This window comes from Nyctereutes procyonoides, unplaced genomic scaffold, assembly GCF_905146905.1.
Source record: "Nyctereutes procyonoides isolate TBG_1078 unplaced genomic scaffold, NYPRO_anot_genome, whole genome shotgun sequence".
In the NCBI taxonomy this organism is placed as follows: Eukaryota; Metazoa; Chordata; class Mammalia; order Carnivora; family Canidae; genus Nyctereutes; species Nyctereutes procyonoides.
Window position 1 is genome coordinate 44,106,564 of NW_026575051.1, and position 21,488 is coordinate 44,128,051.

The window sequence follows — 21,488 nt, forward strand, 5'->3', positions numbered from 1 at the left end:
GAAGTAAAAACCTTAATTTTATAAAATGTTCACCCACAAGAAACTAATTTATTTTGAACAGGCAAGTTTATATTGTTCAGCACCATGATAAAAAAGTAGTTCAAAGCTAAGGTTGGGTCAGTCTTAGAAAAATAGCGTTGTCTTTTTGTGTGAATTCTTGAGAGTAAAATATTAAACATTCTGCAATACCTTGCCATTATTTCAAGTCAGGAACAATTATAAGATTTATGGCTGGACACTTCTGATTAAATTCAGTATCTATTTAGAAGGAAATAAATGATAACTATGTTTCTGTTTCAATGGGGTTTTCTTAATCCATGGTTAGTATTAATAATCAGTTCAATTATGGTGTCTCTGTGAGTGTGAGTGTGTGTAGTGCTAGGGCATTATTACTTCTCAAGAACAGATCTCTACCATATACACAGTTGAGTTTTACCTCAATCAAAACACAAAGAAATAACTATTGTGAACTGAAGCCACTGTTCTTTAAACTTTGAAAGAACTTTAAATTCTCTCTCTTTAAAATTATTTAAAGGAATATATGTGTTAACAATTATGAATTGATTTTAACAAATAAAATGTTATACCACATCAACTCTGAGCAGCTAATCAGATTTTCTGCATGAAAATATAAAGTAATGCATATCCAGCCTAACTTCAAAAATACTATTGGGTCTCTTTTTTCAGGTGATTGTAAATTGGGCCTTCATGACCAAGATTTTTGGTATTTAAGCTTAGTTAAGATAAGTAAAGTATGTCTCAAAGACTTACTCTGCTCAAATAAATATGAGAAGGAAAAAAACATACCCTTTCTTCACTCTGGCAAAATCAAATGCCATCTGTCTGTAAGAGAAAGCCTTTTCATTCAAATATCTACTATAGCGCCTTATGAAGGTAGACATATCATAACCTGGAAGGGCAGAAGAAATAAAACTAATCAATAAAATACCTTCAATTGTGCTTTGCTTAGTACCATTTTTTTTAAACTCCCCAATTGTAAATAATGCTAGGATGAGGTCAATAAATGTACCAGAAAGGTCTCATTTAAAATCCTACTGAAGGGGATCCCTGGGTGGCGCAGCGATTTAGCGCCTGCCTTTGGCCCAGGGCGCGATCCTGGAGACCCGGGATCGAATCCCACGTCGGGCTCCTGGTGCATGGAGCCTGCTTCTCCCAATGCCTGTGTATCTGCCTCTCTCTCTCTCTCTCTCTCTCTCTCTGTGGCTATCATAAATAAATAAAAATTAAAAAAAATAATTTAAAATCCTACTGAAAAAAAAATCCTACTGCAAGAAAAACTTTAGGCATGAGACATTCCAAGACACTTCAATTTCGTTATGCTACAATCCTTGTACAGAATCTCTTTTCTGATTTTTCTTTGCATTTTTGTTCACTATTTCAAATAACAGGCTGTTTTAGGCTTAATACATGTAGCTATCTGAGAACTATCCACTTGCTTGGTGTACTTGCAACCAATACGGATGATAAATGAACATATGACTGTTTTAAATTCTACTAATTTACAAAGAATGTTTCTTTAATATTGGATTTTTTTTAATTGGGAAAGTATTTTTCATTTCATTACCTTTTGTTTTTTTTTTTAATTTTTTAAAATTAATTAATTAATTAATTAATTTATGATAGTCACAGAGAGAGAGAGAGAGAGAGAGAGAGAGAGAGAGAGAGAGAGGCAGAGACACAGGCAGAGGGAGAAGCAGGCTCCATGCACAGGGAGCCCGATGTGGGATTCGATCCCGGGTCTCCAGGATTGCGCCCTAGGCCAAAGGCAGGTGCTAAACCGCTGTGCCACCCAGGGATTCCCCCCTTTTGTACTTTCATAAACAAATGACTATGGGTCTAGAATACTAACTGTTACAGTAAATACTCAAAAAGACAAAAAGCAAAATTAGAACGCAATTTATATGCTGAGTTCTCTAACAGTTAAATATTTTAATGCTCTACAAAGTAACTATATAATTACTTTTACATTTTTTCTTAAATACAACAGAACTACCAGCTATACTAATTATAGATTAAGAACCTAACCTCACTTCCAAAAAAAAAAAAAAAGAAACAAAAAAACAAAACCAAACCTTGCATCAAAAGCATTATCCAAAAAATTAGAAAACATAAATATTCTCACCATGGGATCCACTTTTGTCCAAAAAATTGCTGAGATTGAACAATGTATTTCTAGAAGCCAAGTACTGAATAAATCTCTGAAAAACAAAAATCAGAATTAAAACCAGTATTTCCAAATCATCCCTTTAAACAATTGCTGATACTAAGCTATATTACAAATTCTCTTTATGATTTTTTTTTTTACTCAGTTATACAGTTTCCTAGTCTACTGACTTTCTCTAAGGAAAAAAGACCAAAAAGTACTAGCTGAATTAGAATTGTTTTATGATTTTTCATTTTTTATATAACAAAGACTGCAATTTAATATGATTCAGTAAGTACCCCATGTAATACGGGTAATTTTTATTTCATTAATATTTTCCAAGATTAAGCATTTTTGTGAAAGCAATTTTCACTTAAAGGTGCAAAAGACTGTTTCTAATGGGAAGAATAATTTTATTGTCCCTTTCTCCTAACATTTTTGCCCACTAATACATTTACATGAGATATGCCTTTTAGGTACTAGTAATATTTAATATTTCAATGTCTCCCAGAGAATGTCTAACTTAACATTTAAAAAAATAGCAAAATAGAATATTAAAATTGTACTCTGGACGATATTGAGCCATATATCTCCTCTTCTTCTCCTAATTAATGAAAAGTAAAAGAGCCCTCCATAAATGCCTCCCTCCCTCACCAAAAAAAGGAAAAGTTTATTCCATTTACCTCATTTCCATGCACCATGAGATGATGTGTTGTGACTAAAGCTTTAAATACAACCACCCAGCTACTGTTTGTTGCCCGCTCAAAGAGTGTGTCAGCCATCTGAGGAATATTAACATTGGTCTCATTGGTAGCCTGGATCAAATCTATGAAAGTACAAGAAATCCAACAATGATATTAATCATTACATATGAAACTTCATTTCAAATTTTAAACATTTAAACCTGTTTACTAAAATGGGAGTCCCCAAATTGCTTTGACAATACCTACCAAATTAAAAAAAAATAAGCGGTAATATTTTTACACATGCACGCATATACATGATTTACCCAATGCATTTATTTTTTCTTGAGTTTATTTTTTTCCATTGAATTCTCTTCTGTGTCTTCTGAATTTTATGTTTTCTCGTACTAATGTCATTCTTTAAAATTGCAAATTCCAGGAAAGCTAAGCCTCATGTTAATTCTCTTTTCTCATACAATTCCTCAAACATGTGGACACTTATTCTATACACCATTTGAAGGCAGTAACATAAGTGTATTTTTTTAAACATTAAACAGCTAAACACATAGTTCACTTGGATTTTAATTTTGATGGGTGCTAATAAATATACTTGCCACCCAAGTGGCAGAATGAGAGCAAATAATTAAAAAAATTCTATTACACTTACCTAAGCTTCCGAAGAATACCATGAATGCATTAAATTACTATTATGTGACATCAGTCTATAAAAGTAAACCTTTATAATGTATTCACTGTCCACATTTACATATCAAATATGTACAATTCCAGCTATACCTCAGAGGAAAAGTTTTGTTTATATAGTGGCCAGGGTGGGCTGCCAGCATTCAGAATAACTGGTGAGTGCTGTCAAAAAGTTATCTGAGGCCAAGTTCAAAAAGGGTGTTGCCTGTGTTCTCCTCTAGGATTTTGATGGACTCTTGTCTCACATTTAGATCTTTTCTGCAGGTGGATGTCCAATTTTCCCAGCACCATCTATTGAAGAGACTGTCTTTTTCCCAGTGGATAGTCTTTCCTTCTTTGTCTAATATTAGTTGACCATAAAGTTGAGGGTCCACTTCTTGATTCTCTATTCTGTCAACTTTGTGGTGAACTAATATTCGACAAAGAAGGAAAGACTATCCACTGGAAAAAAGTCTCTTCAATAGATGGTGCTGGGAAAATTGGACATCCACCTGCAGAAGAATGAAACTAGACCACTCTCTTGCACCATACACAAAGATAAACTCAAAATGGATGAAAGACCTAAATGTGAGACAAGAGTCCATCAAAATCCTAGAGGAGAACACAGGCAACACCCTTTTTGAACTTGGCCACAGCAACTTCTCATAAGATACATCCATGAAGGCAAGAGAAACAAAAGCAAAAATGAACTATTGGGACTTCATCAATATAAGAAGCTTTTGCACAGCAAAGGATACAGTCAACAAAACTAAAAGACAACCTGCAGAATGGGAGAAGATATTTGCAAATGACGTATCAGATAAAGAGCTAGTTTCCAAGATCTATAAAGAACTTATTAAACTCAACAGCAAAGAAACAAACAATCCAATCATGAAATGGGCAAAAGACATGAACAGAAATCTCACAGAGGAAGACAAAGACATGGCCAACATGCACATGAGAAAATGCTCTGCATCACTTGCCATCAGGGAAATACAAAACAAAACCACAATGAGATACCACCTCACACCAGTGAGAATGGGGAAAATTAACAAGGCAGGAAACCATAAATGTTGGAGAGGATGAGGAGAAAAGGGAACCCTCTTACACTGTTGGTGGGAATGTGAACTGGTGCAGCCACTCTGGAAAACTGTGTGGAGGTTCCTCAAAGAGTTAAAAATAGACCTGCCCTATGACCCAGCAATTGCACTGTTGGGGATTTACCCCAAAGATACAGATGCAATGAAACGCCGGGACACCTGCACCCCAATGTTTATAGCAGCAATGTCCACAATAGCCTTATGATTTTCTTAATAACTTTTTTCTCACTTTATTGTAAGGAATATAGTATATAACACATGTAACATAAAAAAATATGTATTAATTGATTATGTTACCAGTAAAGCTTTTGGTCAACAGTAGGATTTTGGAGAAGTCAAAAGTTATGCTCAGACTTTTGACTGTGCTGGTGATCAATGACCTTAACCCCCGGGGTTTGCTCAAGGGTCAACTGGTACTTCCTACAGCACAGTATGACCTCCTTGGAACAATACAACAAGACTTCTCTTACAGGCCACAGCTACCTTGCAGAGAACAGCATATGATACTCAGTTACAAGAGAATCCCATGCAACAAATGCAGAGAGACAGACTTATCTTTTTCCTTACTCAAAATCTACACTCAGAGTAATCATTAAACTATACATTTGCTTTATACGTTTCTCTATTTTACAAAAAAAAATAAGGTTTAAAAAAGTTGATACTGCATCTCTGAAATGAATTCTAGACTAAAGGGTATCAATAACTGTTCTGAATTATAAATGGACCAGATTAGGATTACTTTTTACTTTATTTTAAATTCCACTCATCATCACTATTCATTTTAACATCCTTCTCTCAATATTTTTCCTTTATTAGAATTCTACTCATCCTTCCGGAAATCTTTCCTGGTCCTTTTTAAAATGCAGACCCACGTGGCTTCCTGCTGCTTTGAAACCTGAGGCATTTTGTTCCTGGTGCCTATTCAGGTTAGATGTGTATCCATCAAAACTTCCCACCATACCAAATCTCCTTGAGAATGGAAAGAATCACATCAATGTCTGTTTTCTGTGTAGAGCTTTGCAGAGCACTGTGACAATAAACAACTGTTGAGAAAATGTACGAAACTTCCCATACTTTAACCAAAATATAGCAAAAAGTTCTTTGAAAAGGAAAAATCACTAAGCAGTAACATTGTTTTCTAAGGCTACATTATGGGACTACTTTACACTTGAAATTCTGTTTCTATCACAAACTCTTCTACTCATTTATTGAACTGGGCTCTCAGGATACAGAAACATATTGCTGGTCAGAGAAGACAAATACCTGTTCAGATAATAGAGAAAGCCCTATAAAAAATGAGTAAAGAGAGGCAACAAGAGAGAGTAAAGAGAGTTCAGGTCCAGGGACTAGCTTATCCCTGTCTAGATGTACAACTTGGCAAATTAAATGTCTCTTTGACTTAGGCCCTTATCTTTAAAATGGGAAGTAATAATCACTACCTTTTAGGACTATTATAAGGATTGTAAAGTGTTTGAGCATAGTAGGCACCTAAAATAAATGTTTGTAAATACTGTTATACATATACTACATTATGAAAACAGAGCAGAGTAGTAGGAAAGGCTCCATGGGAGAGGAACCTAATGTCACAGCTACGCTATAGGAGAGGAGTGAGAAGGACATTTTTACCAAGTGTGCAAAAAAGGAGAGCCCTAAGACATGGTGTGTTCTTGGAGAATTGTGGTGGTCTGGGGCCTGGAATGTGTGGGCAGGGGGTGGGAGGAACATAACTAAAAAGCTAAGGGATGACCACTGAGAGATTTCACACATGACTTGAAGAGTTTGGACTGCACCCTATGGACCAACAGGAACCCTTGGAAGTATTTTAGCAGAGAAGTAGAAGACTTCCACTTTTCTAGTCAACCACATCATTCAGCGACTACTAAATTCCATCTGCAAGGTAAGCAGAGGCATAGAATAACGAATAATTACCTTTGCCTGGAAAAATATACTAGAAGACAGGAAAAAGAATAAGTTAGCCCAGTGAGAGTTAGATGAGGTGAACCTGGCTAATGAATAGGAGTGGAAATAGAGGGACATAATGAATGGAGCAGAAAGATACTCAGTTCAGGAGGCTCAACTGATGGGATTTCCAGGTGTGCAAATGGTATTAGAGGGGAAGGGAAAATGAATCACGAATAATTTCAGATTTCTGGTTTGGGGTTCAGTAAATGCTTTTTGTTTTTACTGAAAAGGGAGCGAAGTTGGTTTCAAAGGAGACAAACTATTTTGAACACAAACATTTGAAATAGCTGCTGGAGATCTACGTTGAGATGTCTGATAGGGGACTAGAAGCATGTTCTAAAGTTCAGGACAAACATTTAGCCTAGATACAAATTTGGGAGTCATCAGCAATGAAATGGGAGCTGAAGTCATGTTAGTAGAAGAGGTAACCGAAGATCCTACAAAGAAACAATAGAAATAAATAAGTAAAGAAGCAAGGATCAAAGCTAAGAAAGACCAACATTTAAGAGATGAATAGAAGATGAGTGAAATAACAGTCAGATGGTAAACAGAAGCCCAGGAAAGTGAAATAGTGAAAGTCAATTAAGAAGCAAGCTTTGAAAAATTCAAGAGGCAATTAGGGAATCACCAATGTCAAATACTACAGGGTCCTCACAAGCTGAACTCCAGGAACAGAATATGTACAACTATGGGACTGCTCCTGTGGGAAGGAAATAAAGCTCAAGTATAGACTAGATATAAAGGGGAGAGTTTCAAAGAAAGGGTTTTTGTTTTTGTTTTTATGGTTTAACGAAGGGAGACATTTAAGCATGTTTAAGACTAAGCAGGAAAAGCCAAAAAGAAGTGAGGGTAAAAGGAGAGTAGAGATCACTTATGGGAAAGTCTAGAGGCAGAATGAGCTCTAGAATTCAAGGCTCAGATGTCAGAGTTAGCCTCAAAGAAGAGGGTCATACAACAAGGAGAGGTAAAGACGGGTGCTGGAGTGGAGATGGAAGAATGATCAGATACAATGCTACTGACAGGTATGCTCTTGGTGAAGAAGAAGTTATAAATTGTATTAAATCTTGACCTTGGGATCCCTGAGTGGCTCAGCGGTTTAGCACCTGCCTTCGGTCCAGGGCCTGATCCTGGAGACTCGGGATCCAGTCTCACATCGGGCTCCCTGCATGGAGCCTGCTTCTCCCTCTGCCTGTGTCTCTGCCTCTCTCTCTGTGTGTGTCTCTCATGAATAAATAAATGGTCCAGGGCGTGATCCTGGAGTCCCGGGATCAAGTCCCACATCAGGCTTCTGGCATGGAGCCTGCTTCTCCCTCTGCCTGTCTCTCTGCCTCTCTCTCTCTCTGTGTCTCTCATGAATAAAGATTTAACAAATAAAGATTTAATTTATTTATTCGTGAGAGACACAGAGAGAGAGAGAGAGAGGCAGAGACACAGGCAGAGGGAGAAGCAGGCTCCATGCCCAATGTGGGACTCGATCCCGGGATTCTAGGATCACACCCTGGACTGAAGGCAGGCACTAAACCACTGAGCCACCCAGGGATCCCCTAAATAAAATCTTTAAAAATAAATGAATGAATGAATGAATAAATAAATAAATAAATAAATAAATAAATCTTGACCTTAAAGTAGTCATCTTTTTAATATTCTGTGTCAAGGGTTGGCAAACTACAACTTGCTGGGCAATCTGGCTTGCCTTTTGTTTTGTAAATAAAGTTTTATTGGAACACAGCCATGCCCATTTGTTTGCATATTGTCTAAGGCTGCTTTCATGCCACAGTGACATAAATGAACAGTTACAACACTCAACTCAAACTAAATTCAGTGGTCCACGAAGTCTAACATTTACTCTCTTTTAGAGAAAAAGTTTGCTGATTTTGTTCTGTCACTAAATGGGAAGTGTGCATGAAACACCTCTGATGTATAACACAGATTAATGGCTGTCTCGAGGAAAAGCAATTGTGTGTTCGAATTGTAAGCTGAACTAACTACTCACATAGACCACTATTTTTACTTGAAAGAATGACTGATAGACTTCAATCCGTGGTAGTTTTGACTTGGTATTCAGCTCTCAACAATAAAGTGAGCCTGTCACATCAAAGAAAACAAATGACAGTACTGATTGCCAATGATAAAATTCAATCTTTCAAGTAAAAATTGGAATTTTAGCAAACTTGTGTCTGCTACAGTAAGCTTCACAATTTTCCAGTTTTCTGATAAGACTGTTGGTGACATTAATGAGTATCACTTGTTGATATTATATAATGAAATACAACATTTTGGAAGACATATCTCAGTGAACTGGTATTTTTTAAATGACTAGTATGTAAAGTTATAAAACAATACATTTGATTAATTCAAAGTAAAGACAAACTAATACTAATGGATCTTAATGTAACAGAGTACATAAAAAATCCACTGATGTAGTTTCGGAATCAATACTGTGATTTAAATTTAAGAAACTATCACTTAAAGAGTTATGGTGTATAAAAAGGATATTAAAAAGTGTATTAAAAAGTATTTAAAAAGGATATCCACAATTTTCTGAAAAAGCTATTAAAATAGTTCTCCCCTTTCCTACTGTGTATCTGTGTGAGGATGGATTTTCCTTATATACTTCAACTAACACAAATATCCCAATAGATTGAATACAGAAACAGATATGAGCATCTGTCTTCTATTGAGCAAGACATGAAAGATAAGTATTAAGATATAATACCACTCCTTTCATATTTTTTTTGCTTTGGAAAACAATTATTTTCCTTAAAAGTATTATTTGTATTAATATGTCAATAGATTTACTATTACTATTTTAAAATAAAAAATATTTTAAAATTTCCTTAGTTTCAATTTCTAATACATTAAATATCTAAAGATGTAACTTACATAAATGAAAGTTCTTTGAATTCCTCAATAATTTAAAAGTACAAAGGTATCCTGAGACCAGTTTGAGAGTTGCTATTCTTAGTATGTATCTAAAAAGAGAATTGCTAGGTTGTAGAGTATCCACATATTTAACCTTACAAAATGTTTTTACATAGTCATTGCAACATTTATATTCTCACTAGTAGTTTATAGAAGTATCTACTGCTTTACTTGCTCAACAAATAAAGGGTTTCTATTAAAGAATTTCAAAAATTAAAACAAAGAATAGACAAAAACACAGAAAAAAAAGTTCTTAAAACTGTAAGAATCTAAATGCTGAATACCTGTCCTTAGAGTTCCTTAGAATTCAAAGTGTTAGCTGAACTTGGGGAGACAGATCTGATATCTTTTAAAAGATAGGTTTTAAAATAGCTTTATTGAAGCACAACTGACATACAAAAAAACTAGACATTTAAAGGATAGTTTAAGTTTTGACAAACATGCATCTATAAAACTATCATCAAAATCAAAATAATGAACATATCTATCACCTCCAAAGTTTTCCTGGAGACTTTCTATAACTTATTTCCTACCCCTTACCATTCTTTGCTGCTGTACCTTAGCAACCAACAATTTGCTGTCAGCCAATACACAATCAGTTTGTATTTTCTAATATAATAAAAGTTCTCTAATAAGGAGAATAGTCCATTTGGGGGGTGGGGAGGCAGAAGAGAAGTTCTGGCTTCTTTCACTCAGGATAATTATTTTGAGATTCATGTAGTTCCTGCAGGTATGAATAGGTCCAATAGTTCATTCCTTCTTATTACTTGGGTATATTGTGTTATATGGACAGAGCAAATTATTCATTCACCTATTGATGGATATTTGGAATGACTCCAGTTTTTGCTTATTACAAGTAAGCTGCCATGAACATTTGTGTATGAGGATTTGCATGAACATATGCTTTCAATTCCTTGGGTTACTGCCTAGGAGTAGACTGTTTAAATCACTTCAAAGTAAATATTTAAGATACTGCCAAACTACTTCCAAAATGGTTGTATCATGTTACACTCCCACCAGCAGTGTATGGGCAGTCCAGTTTATTTTTTGCCATTCTAACAGGTGTGATATGGCATCTAATGATGGTTTTTCTTTGCATTTCTGTAATGGTACTAATGTTGAACATATTTTTCATCTATTTTTTGTTACTTTATTTGTCGTAGGCATAAATTCTTTGCCCATTTTTATTGGATTGTTTCCTAATTATTGAGCTATTTTGGATCAAGTCCACTATCAGATATATAATTTGCAAATATTTTCTATAAGTCTATGGCTTCCCATTTCATGCTCTTAACAGTGTCTTTCAAAGAACAGATATCCTCAGTTATGATGAAGTCTTATCTACTAAGTTTTTCTTTAAGGGTTCAATGCTTTTGTGTCATATCTAAGAAATCTTTGCTTGAGTCAAAGTCACAAATATTTTCTCCTATGTTTCTTCTAGAGGTTTTATAGTTTTAGTATTGTATGTTTATGTATGTTTAAATCTATAATACATTGTTAATTTTAATAAATGGTATGAAGTATGGATATAGGGTTTTTTTTTTTGCATGTATCAAACTGTTCTAGCACCATTTGTTGAAAAAATTATTCTCTCCTATTCTTTATTCTTTCCGACTTTATACCTTTCTCAAAAATCAATTAACCACATATCTTGGGGTCTACTTCAGGACTTATTCTGTTCTTTTGATCTATTTGTCTGCTTTTATACCAATACCACACTATCTTTGTTAATGTTAATTTTAATAATTCTTTAAATCAGGTAGTGTTAGCCCTCTAACTTTGTTCTTTTTCAAAGTAGTTTTTGTTTTTTAAAATCCTTTGTATTTCCATTAAGTTTTATAATGAACTTATCACTTTTAACAAAAAAATGTCTGCTGGGATTTTGATGGGGATTGTGTTGATTACATAGATCTGAGGTGATTCGGCACTTTAGCAATACTGAGTCTTCCCACTATGTACATGGTCTGTCTCTCCGTGTATTTAGATCTGCTTTAACTTGTCCCAGCAATCTCATGCAGTATTCAGTATACAGATCTTACATATATTTTGTCAGATAAATACTGCACACATTTTGATGATATGGTAAATGGTATTGTTTCTTTTTTCATTTCAATTTCTAATTGTTCATTGCGAATATTAATACAACTTACTTTTGTATATTGACTGTATCCCACAACTTTGCTTAACTCATCAGTTCTTTTTTGCAGATTTTATCATATATTCTACAGAGATGACATTATCTCTGATAAAGTTAGTTTTTACTTCTTTGCAACCTTGATAACTTTTCCTCCTCCTCTTGTTTTTTTTTTTTTTTTCTTTATGGTATTGGTACTGGCTAGAATCTCCATTGCAATTTGAAGAGTGGTGAGAAAGAACATCTTTCTTTTTTCCAGATCTTAATCAGAAAAAAATTCAGTTTATTCAGTTTTTCACTAGTGAATGTGATGTTAGCAGTAGGTTTTTTACAGCTATCCTGTGTCACATTAGGGAAATTTCCATCTATTCCTAGTTTTCTGAGAGTTTTTGCTATAAATGGATATTGGATTTTTGTCAAATATATTTTCTGTATCTACTGAGATGATCACATTGTTTTTATTTTTCTATTACTATGGTGAATTAATTTTATTCTTTTACTAAAGATTTTATTTATTTATTTGAGAGAGAGAGAGAGAAAGTGCAAGGCAGAGGAGTAAAGGGAAAAGCACAGAGAGCTCTCTGCAAAGAGCACACAGTCTGACTTGGGGCTGATCCCATGATCTTGTGATTATGACCTGAGCCTGAATCAAGAGTCGGACACAACCGATTGAGCCACCCAGGTGCCATACATTGAGTATTTTCAAATGTGAAACAAGCTTTGCATTCTTGGGATAAACTCCCGTGGTCATATTTTATCTTTCTGCCATTGGATTTAATTTGCTAAAATTTTGTTAAGAATTTTTATGATCGGGGTGCCTGGCTGGCTCAGTCACAATGTGTGGCTCTTGATCTCAGGATCGTGAGTTTGAGCCCCACACTGGGTGTAGAGATTAAATAAAAATTTGTTTTAAAAAGAATTTTTACATCTATGTTCATGGGGGATATTGGCCTATAGTTTCTTTTGTAATACCTTTGTCTGGTTCTGCAATGAGAACAATGGGGTCTTAAAGTAAGAATTCTCTCATCTTCAATCTTCTAGAAGAGTTTGTATAGAATTGGGATTATTTCTTTTTTTAAATATTTGGTAGTTTTCTGGGCCTGGAGTTATCTTTGAAAGAATGTTTCTAACCATTGAGTCTGGGTAGCTTGTGCTTTTCAACACATTTGTCTTTTTCATATAAGTTGTTATATTGGCTTCAAGTTGTTAGTAGCATTCCCCATATTGCCCTTTTAACATCTGTAGAATCAGTAGCGATGTCATCTCATAATTGCCTGTTATTGGTAATTTAAGTCTTCCTTTTTCTTTCTGATCAGTCTGGGTCAAGTCATTTCAATTGTATCAATCTTCCCAAAGACTCAGCTCCATCTCTGCAATTCAGAGGAGGCCCCAATTCAGGTGGGGTCCTCCATCTTGTGCTACAGTCTGGACCCCCTCTCCTGACAGTAAGCTGGGACAATCCTAAAATTCACTTTGTTCTCCATCTCACAGGGATCACTGAGCCCTAATGCCTGATGTCCAATACACTGAAAACAATTATTTGATACAGCTTTGTCCAGTTTCTCGGTTGTTTCAGGCAGGGGGGTACAGACCCTGTTACAGACCCTGTTACTCCATCTTGCCACAAAGTATAAGTCTTCTTTTTTGGTAGTTTTAAGTAACTGAAAATATGTTAGAAAATCCCTCTAAGGCAAGATAATCAACAGAATAAGAGAATAAAAGAAATAGATATGAGTGGAAAAAGGACTTTAACTTTGGAGAACTGTAAAGAACTGCTCACTAAAATAAGAAAATAGCGATAAACCCAAATAGCTCTCAAATTTGTGATCACTTACTTCTTTTTCCACTACTACATGAGACTCTGAACCACTTCCAGCATGTCAAAAGGTAGCACATGACAGGGTCCTTGTTACCTCTTTCCTGGACTTCTCTATAACCTGTTCTCTAGATTTCCTCCAGCCTACAACTAGATAACTTGTGGAAAAACAACTGGCCAAGTGTACACTTATGATCTTGGCAGTTACGTACTCACCAACCCCCCACTTCCTGCTATCCACTGAATTAAATACAGTTACCTCAATCCTGAGTTAAAGAGCTCCTATCAGAAGGCACAGTTACTTTCCTACCCTTTTTTACCATCTGTACACCAGCAACATTGTATCAATACCTTTTCATGGTGTTCTTATTGCCTAGAATGTCTCTGCCTTCACTCTTTTGAGATCTCATCTTTTACAGTCATCTCAAATACTATAATCTCCAAGAAATCTCTTCTGATACTGCCCTCAAATGGAGAAGAGACTTCAGTTCTCTCTTTCATGCAGGGTGGGGCAAAGAACACTGACCTGGGGCCAGAGACCTAGTTTACAACTGAACTCTGCAACTTATGGACAAGTTAATTTGGCCACTCTGTGGCTCTATATTTTAACTAGAAATTGGAGTAATATGAACTACCTTACAGGACATTGTCATGTGTGCTAATCTTTACACACCTTCATTATAGGCCTTATTACACAAAATTATAATTGTTAATTTACATGTCTTTGCTCTCTTGGAGCTCAGGATCCAAAAGGTAGGAATGAGGTTGTATCTATATCTCTTGATCCCTAGTCCCTAACACAGGCTCTGGCATATAAAAGACACTCAGTAAATGACATGGCTATGACTGGCTTAGCATTCTGTGCCTCAGTGTACTTTCATACTAAACTGATAGTGGGTGGTAAAGGTGTAATTCTTTCCACAATTCTTACTGGACACAACTGGATCACCAAATTAGAGTTACTTTCTATGTCATGGATTTATATATACTTTTATCAAGCAGCCTAAATTTAGAAAGGGAACTTATGTTCCATTTTTAAATCTCTAAGTTTAATTTCAAGATTCTTGTCACACCCCACCAGAACAGCAATTTTCCTTAGACTGAATGTCAGAAAGGGGAACAAAGATTGATCATTACTTTATCTTACAATCCTCTTCTAAATTCACCCCCCTAAAAAAGAAAATGAGAAGCTACAGAACAATGTCCAGTGATACACTAATATAGATTTCAAAAATAACATCTCAGAGTATTTGCCACATGATCTAACTTCGATGTAAATTCATTAAATGTTCTTTTAAATTTATATCTTTTCTTCTCCATTCTCTACTCTCTCCCCCTTTCCTCCTACTAGGTAACAACATTGGAGTGTTCAAACATTTGAAAATAGAAGGTGATCTTTCAAATTTGAACAATACAAAAAGATAATGACGCAGATGGTCTGAGGTTGTTTGGGTTCAGTATAAAAGGCAGACATTAATGATTGCCTCATCAATACCTATTTCCTTCTCTCTTCTTCCTTCGCAGCAAATGCCACCCATTCCTCCTGCCTGGCCCACACATCAGAAAAGCAAAAATATGCCAGATACATGCAATCCCTCTTTCCTTTGTAGCTAGACATGGACATATGAGGGGCAGTCTGTTTGGTCACCATAGAAAACCTTTTACTTTGAAATAAACAGCGTTTTGTAATTAACAGAGTGGAAATAGGCCTCCTCTCCTTGAACGGATACAGTTGTGTAGGCATGGGACATCATGTGTATGCATGAGACATAATGGTCATATTGAGATGGGAGCGAGCTGGAGACAGCAGTGAGGAAACATGAAAAGCACCTGGGTCTGTGTTGGTGCTGTTGAGCTGCTAATCAAACCCTGGAACTGCCCCACCTCCAGACTTGTTAAGGAAGATAGTAAATTAGCTTATTAATTTCCGACTTGGGATATTCTGTTACAGCCAAACAATCCTAAGTGATACAAACTGCAACAAAACACAATAGAAGGAATGAGGCCCATGACTTCTACAGCGTCTTCCAGCTTTAGTATCATTTAAGTATCTCCCTGCTTCTAAAAATCACATTATTTCTGCTCTTTTACAAGTTCAACAACCCCCAGCAGTGCCTTCCTTAGATTAAGGGGTCCTTTGTGTAAGCTCTGTTTCAGGTGAGTTGGTTACAGGAACTAGGAGAAAAAGCACAGATGAAAGGATCACATTTTGGGAAAGAAAAAGATAATATCCTTCTGCAATGCAGAAAGAAGACCTAATAATGTGAAATAATTTTATAAAATATAAATTTTGCATATACACCTTCTGAGGCAGCATGGGGAAGAATGGAAAATAATCAGAACAAAAATATGAAGCAGGTGGTTAGACATCCCAAAGATTGAGCAGAGGTGCTGGGAGAATTATGTCCACTCTAGGCAGGGCTGGGCATGTAGAATGAAATGGCCTCATGAGGGTTGAGGTGGGAGCAATGCCTAATGGGGAAGCACTGAGAGCTGCATAAATGACAGCAAAGGTGGGACGGCAGGAGTGAGAGCTGATGACCCTCACCTGTTAACTGTAGACAACAAGGCTGAATGGAGCAGGAACCAAAAGAATAAGTACTAGTGGCTTTACAGAAATTGATGCGGAGCAGTTTGCAAATCTGCCTGATATGATGAACAAAACTTAACAACAGTATCCTTCTTCAAATAAATACTCCTTTAAATAAAAATGCATGAAATGTGAGCTTTAAATTTTTTTCACTTAATTTAGTCAATATAGATACATAAAAACTTTATTTGTATTTTTGTATTACTACAATATGAACTTTCTAAACTAGGTAAACTATTATTTTTTTCATCTCAAAGAAAATTATGTATACTTTATGACTTTTTTGTAGTCCTTTGTACTACAAAAATACCCTTCTTATACTGTTTGTTCCTCTATAGGATTTTGGCAGATTCGAAATAAGGAGATGCAGTATACAGCATAGTTAAGTCATTCAGTTAAGGTTCTGGAACGAGACCAGATCCATCCAGTTCAATTACCATCTGTTATTTAATAACGGTGTGACCTTGAGCAAAGTTGCTTCTCTTAACTTCCATTTCTGCATTACTATGATAGAGAAAATAATGGCACCTATCTGACAGCTGTTTTATTAAAGTGGGTAAGGCAAGCAAAATCTAGCAGAGCCTGATACCTAAGGGATGGACATCAAAGCATCTATCTATATATTTACATATATACGTAAAATTCATCAGTATATAAATAATAAGCATTTATATATAGATATACACATAGTATAATCCACACTAAGGGTTGGATACACATAATTCTAATTAGATTCACTGGCCACATGTATCAAAACACCTTGGCATACTTTGTTAATTAATTTCATTCATTCATTAACAAATATTTACTGAATGCTTATCACGTGCTCGGCAGAGATAAGTACTGTGATAGAAAATAAAAATAAGGGGTAGAGAATAATACTGGGTACTATTTCAGACAGGATGATGAGAAAAGGCATCCTGAAGGAAATAACATGTAATGAGACCTAAATGCAGCAAGAAAAGAAAGAGAATCTGTGTAGAGGAAGACATGTGCTTTTTTTTGTTGTTTCTCTTTCTACCCACTTTACCCTACTCTGTCATTCTCTTCTTGGACTTCACTCTTAGCCGCAGGGAATGCCATGCCTTGTGTAATGTTTGAACTACACCCAAAGCTATGTCTGTTGTCTGTGGGGCACATAAAAGGATGTCCTCAGAGTTATGTCAATCATTTAAGGCATCATGGCACACTATACTCTAAAGTGTTCTAAATATGAGTCAGTTTGAGGGGCAGGCATCAGAAACTTTTCAAAGTGAATGTTATAAAATTACTATGAATCCTCTGACCCACTGGAGTAAAGGAGATACTGACCATGCTGCCTCCTCAGTGCAGCATCATAAGTCACAGAGCTTCAAGGAGCCAGCTTAATTGTCCAGCTACCTGCCTGCATGAATCTGAATCCAGGGCCATGTACCATACACTACTGTGTGAGATTAGGGTCTGGGAAATAAGTACGCAATCCATGTGCCAATACTGCATCCTCAGTTCACTCTAGTTAAGACTCTGGTGGTAGAAAATCATTAGGACAAAAACTGAAAGTCTATCTTTTTGTCTTTTAGGATCCATACACGGCCTGCTCTGGCATTAACCATGTAACGTTTAAGCAAGTCACTGGATTTCTTTAGCCTAGAGTCTTCATCCAAGAGGTGGAAATAATCACATATGTCCACTAACCATAATACTACATTGCTTTTATGTTTTATTCTCTTGAATGTTTTCTTATAAACCATCACCTGGTTCTCAAAAGAATTCCATGCTTTAAGAAGCAGATGACAATTTATATGAACAGAACTTTAAAAGGACATGTAGGTAGTACTATAAAAAAAAGTAGGTAGTACTACAGATGTGGAAGATGACATTTGTAACAGGCCACTGAAACAGAAGATCTTGGTGTTCTGGGCAATCCACAAAGAATGTTGAGCCAGTTCTCTAAGTTGGCAGTAATTGCTGGAAGGATGGCCTCTGCTGACTTTGTTGCCAGGGAGATTTTAGAAGATACGTGTGGTTTGGGTTTCTGATTTCCTTCTACTGCCACACGATGATCAAATACTTGTGTTTAGTCTTCAGGTGCATCAGGTAAATTCACTCATGTCCCATTTACTTCACAATCTTAAAGTTTTGATGTTGTTTTTTCACAGAGCCTAGGTCTAAAAATAAGCACAAGGGGTTTACATTTAAATTATTACAAAACAGTATTCTAGGGGTCTCTTGAGAAGAATTAGGCACATTAGTAAATGTACCATATCCCAACACTCATCAACCCTGCATGTCTTTTTAAATATTTAACCTAAGTTCTTCATGCTCTGACCACAGCCCATCACTTCCTATTCTGTCCTCAGAAAGGACTAGCCACCTCAATCTCAGTTAACTCTTTACATTCGACACCTCCTTTTAGAGTGTTCTCCAAGCTATAAAGAAAAGCAGTATTTCATAGTCAGGACCCATCAGCAGAAAGAAGACATTGGTTTTCTGTTCCAATCAAGCTCCCTACCAACATATGTGCAGCTTATGTTTCCTAAAAATAAACAATATCCCAAAATGGCAACTCCTGCTGCAGACACTCAGGACTTCTCCCCTTTGCTGTAGCTATATAGCCTAATCTCTAGAATGTCTCCCAAAATCATATCCATCTTTCACTCCAAGGCTAGTACAGGGCTAGATTTTACCTACTTTCCACTCCTGCCTCTCCCCTAGGCAGGATTCCTTGGCAACACTTTCCAACGTTATCCTATCTTCTTGACCTTAACTGAAGTTTTATTTTTATTTTTCAGAACACTTTATGGAATTTCCGAGAAGGAAATGTCCAAAAAACATCTAATTCTATTTTCCTTCTGTAATAGCAAGGAAGACAACTTTAGTTTTTAACACATTTTTGTTATATAGATAAATACCTTATCTTTATCTGCAGTAAAAGAAAGAAAAAGAATATTAAAGTGAAATGAAAAGAATATGTAATAATAGTGAAAGGGAATATAAGGGAAGGGAGAAGAAATGTGTGGGAAATATCAGAAAGGGAGATAGAACATAAAGACTTCTAACTCTGGGAAACGAACTAGGGGTGGTAGAAGGGGAAGAGGGCGGGGGGTGGGGGTGAATGGGTGATGGGCACTGAGGGGGGCACTTGACAGGATGAGCACTGAGTGTTATTCTGTATGTTGGTAAATTGAACACCAATAAAAAATAAATTTATTATAAAAAAAGAAAAGAATATGTAAGCCTCTCCTCCATTCAGATCCGAATTCCTAAGAGAAAAAAATAAGAGGAAAAATTGAGAAAGGGTTCTATACTTATTTTAGGTGCACTGGACAGAAGTTGCTGAGACTACATTTACTGGTAAGTGGATGAAGGGGGGAAAAGTAATGAATGATCAGAAATTCAGATATAACAGGTGGCAGCAGCAGCAAGGTAAATCAGTAGGTTGACCCCTGAAATACCAGGTCCTCTCTCTCTCTCTCTTCTTTTGCTCCCAGCCCTGAATAGCAAAGAACCCCTACCAGGCTAACAGAGACTCTCTTCCATTCAAGAGCCAGAAAGAAAGAATTAAGTCCCTAGTTCCACAATAGATTAGGGGGCCAGGAGGGAAATATCTTTCTGATGACCCATAATGGAATTCACTGTCTTTAACCCTAAAAATATTGCAACAACGGTTAGTTTCATTGGTGAATTAGTCCTAAGTTTCACTATACTTCAGGTACATTATGATTACTACAGGCTTTGGTGAGACACCTAGGGAACTTAAATATTAATCAGAACATTGTTCTAGAGAAAAGTGATATTTCAGATTTACAAAGCTTCAATGTTGTAATTGGCATCAGAATACTATCAATATGAATATACTATTCATGTCCACTTCTTTAGATAAATTTAAATATAACTACCTTTCCTGTTACTCAGATAATGCTTTATTATTATTCATTCTTAATAGCTCTTTATAAAGACACCTTAACATCTGTTTCACACTCAGAGCTAAGACATTTTGGGCTAGATAACTCTTGGTTGGAGTGGTAGCAGGGAACATGCTGTCCTGTGCACTGCAGGATGGTTAGCAGTTCCCCCGTTCTCTACCCATGAGCTGGCAGTAGCACCTTCCCTCCCCCAGTTAAAACCATATCCAGATATTGTCAACTCCCCCCTTTGGGGCAAAACTTCCCCCCAGTGGAGGACCGCTTGCCTAGAATAAGAGTTTGGAGATCTCAGGAGCTCAAATGAGGTTAGTGTAGGGCCCCTGGGAGGCTGTCCCAGCTTATATTCAGTATTTTCTCCAGTTTCAGTTATGGGCAAATGACCATGATGTATGAGTAACAGTCTCTAAGAATGGAATATACAGCATTTACTGTCAACATTTACTGTTATAACTAATATTTATAGAAAAAGAGACTCACACTTAATCAAGGGCAGCAGTTCCCAGCTTTTGAAGGGGTTATGATACAAAAGTTTACAAGTATATTTAGAATCAAGAACATATTCAGTTGAACTCTCCAAAATTACCATTGTTGTCTCAGTTAAAAAAAAAAGGCTTAACATCATCAGCAATTTCATATAATTCAACCTAGTAATTTCTTTCTGTAGCAATGGTAGGTTCTCACAAAATCCTATTGAAGTATTCTATTCCTGCTGCCTTTTTCTCCCAAGGTCTCTGGGTGCTACTGACTTCATTTAAATTTTCCTCAAGAGCAATCACTGCTTCTGTAGAGGCTATGCACACAGCCCCTGAGCTGTTCTGACCCTGCAGTCCAAGGAGAGAGACGCCTATTTTCCCACGTTTCTCTTCAGCTCCTTTTTCCTATTTGTTTTGATTCCCAAAATAAAGACAAATGATGAGTCTCTGTATATACAGAAGATAGAAGATTCATCTATGGTTGGCAATATAACAAAGATTACTAGACAACTCACATGCACACACAGCATCAAAGGAAACACAGATGAGGAAAGAGAAAGAATTGCACAGGTGAAAAATTCTACAGAAAGCAGATAATGAAGGGCATATACTCTGAGCAGCAATTGTCTATTCCAGATGACAGCTAGGGTTACAAAACAGATTAGACAGTTACCTATTAGTCAGCAATAAACTCTGATACCAATAACTTGTTCCAAGGATGACTAATTATGGTCTACCACTCCCCACAAGTGTTCTGAAATTCAGAGTGGTGGTAGGAATCCTGGACTCAAAAATCCTTGAAATATGGAGTTTAAATGTGAAGCTCTATGGGTCACAGAACTCACATTATCGAGTCACAAAAGTGGGAGTAACAAGTACACTGCAATGTGCTTTTAAGTTACAGGACAACCAAAGTTCCCTTAAACTCTAACACCCGCTAGATCTCCCTTCCATTTGGTGACATGACAGTCCACTGTTTTCTCTCTTCAACCGTGGAGAAAGATGAACCCTCCCCTCCTTTCTGGCCACAGCTCATTCTGGGCTTCCACCCCCCCTTA

General features: G+C 36.3%; 1 protein-coding gene across 8 annotated transcripts in view; it reads right to left on the reverse strand.

The window, feature by feature from the left end:
* SNAP91 (synaptosome associated protein 91) overlaps nt 1-21,488 on the reverse strand; it is a 140,981-nt gene that overhangs the window by 89,960 nt on the left and 29,533 nt on the right. For all 8 annotated transcript variants that reach the window (XM_055330843.1, XM_055330850.1, XM_055330849.1 and 5 more), the window contains exons 3-5: nt 2,848-2,990; nt 2,144-2,219; nt 808-910 (exon numbers count right to left, since the gene is read on the reverse strand). In XM_055330843.1, coding sequence (XP_055186818.1) covers nt 808-910; nt 2,144-2,219; nt 2,848-2,990 — 322 coding nt within the window. The remainder of the gene's footprint in view (nt 1-807; nt 911-2,143; nt 2,220-2,847; nt 2,991-21,488) is intronic.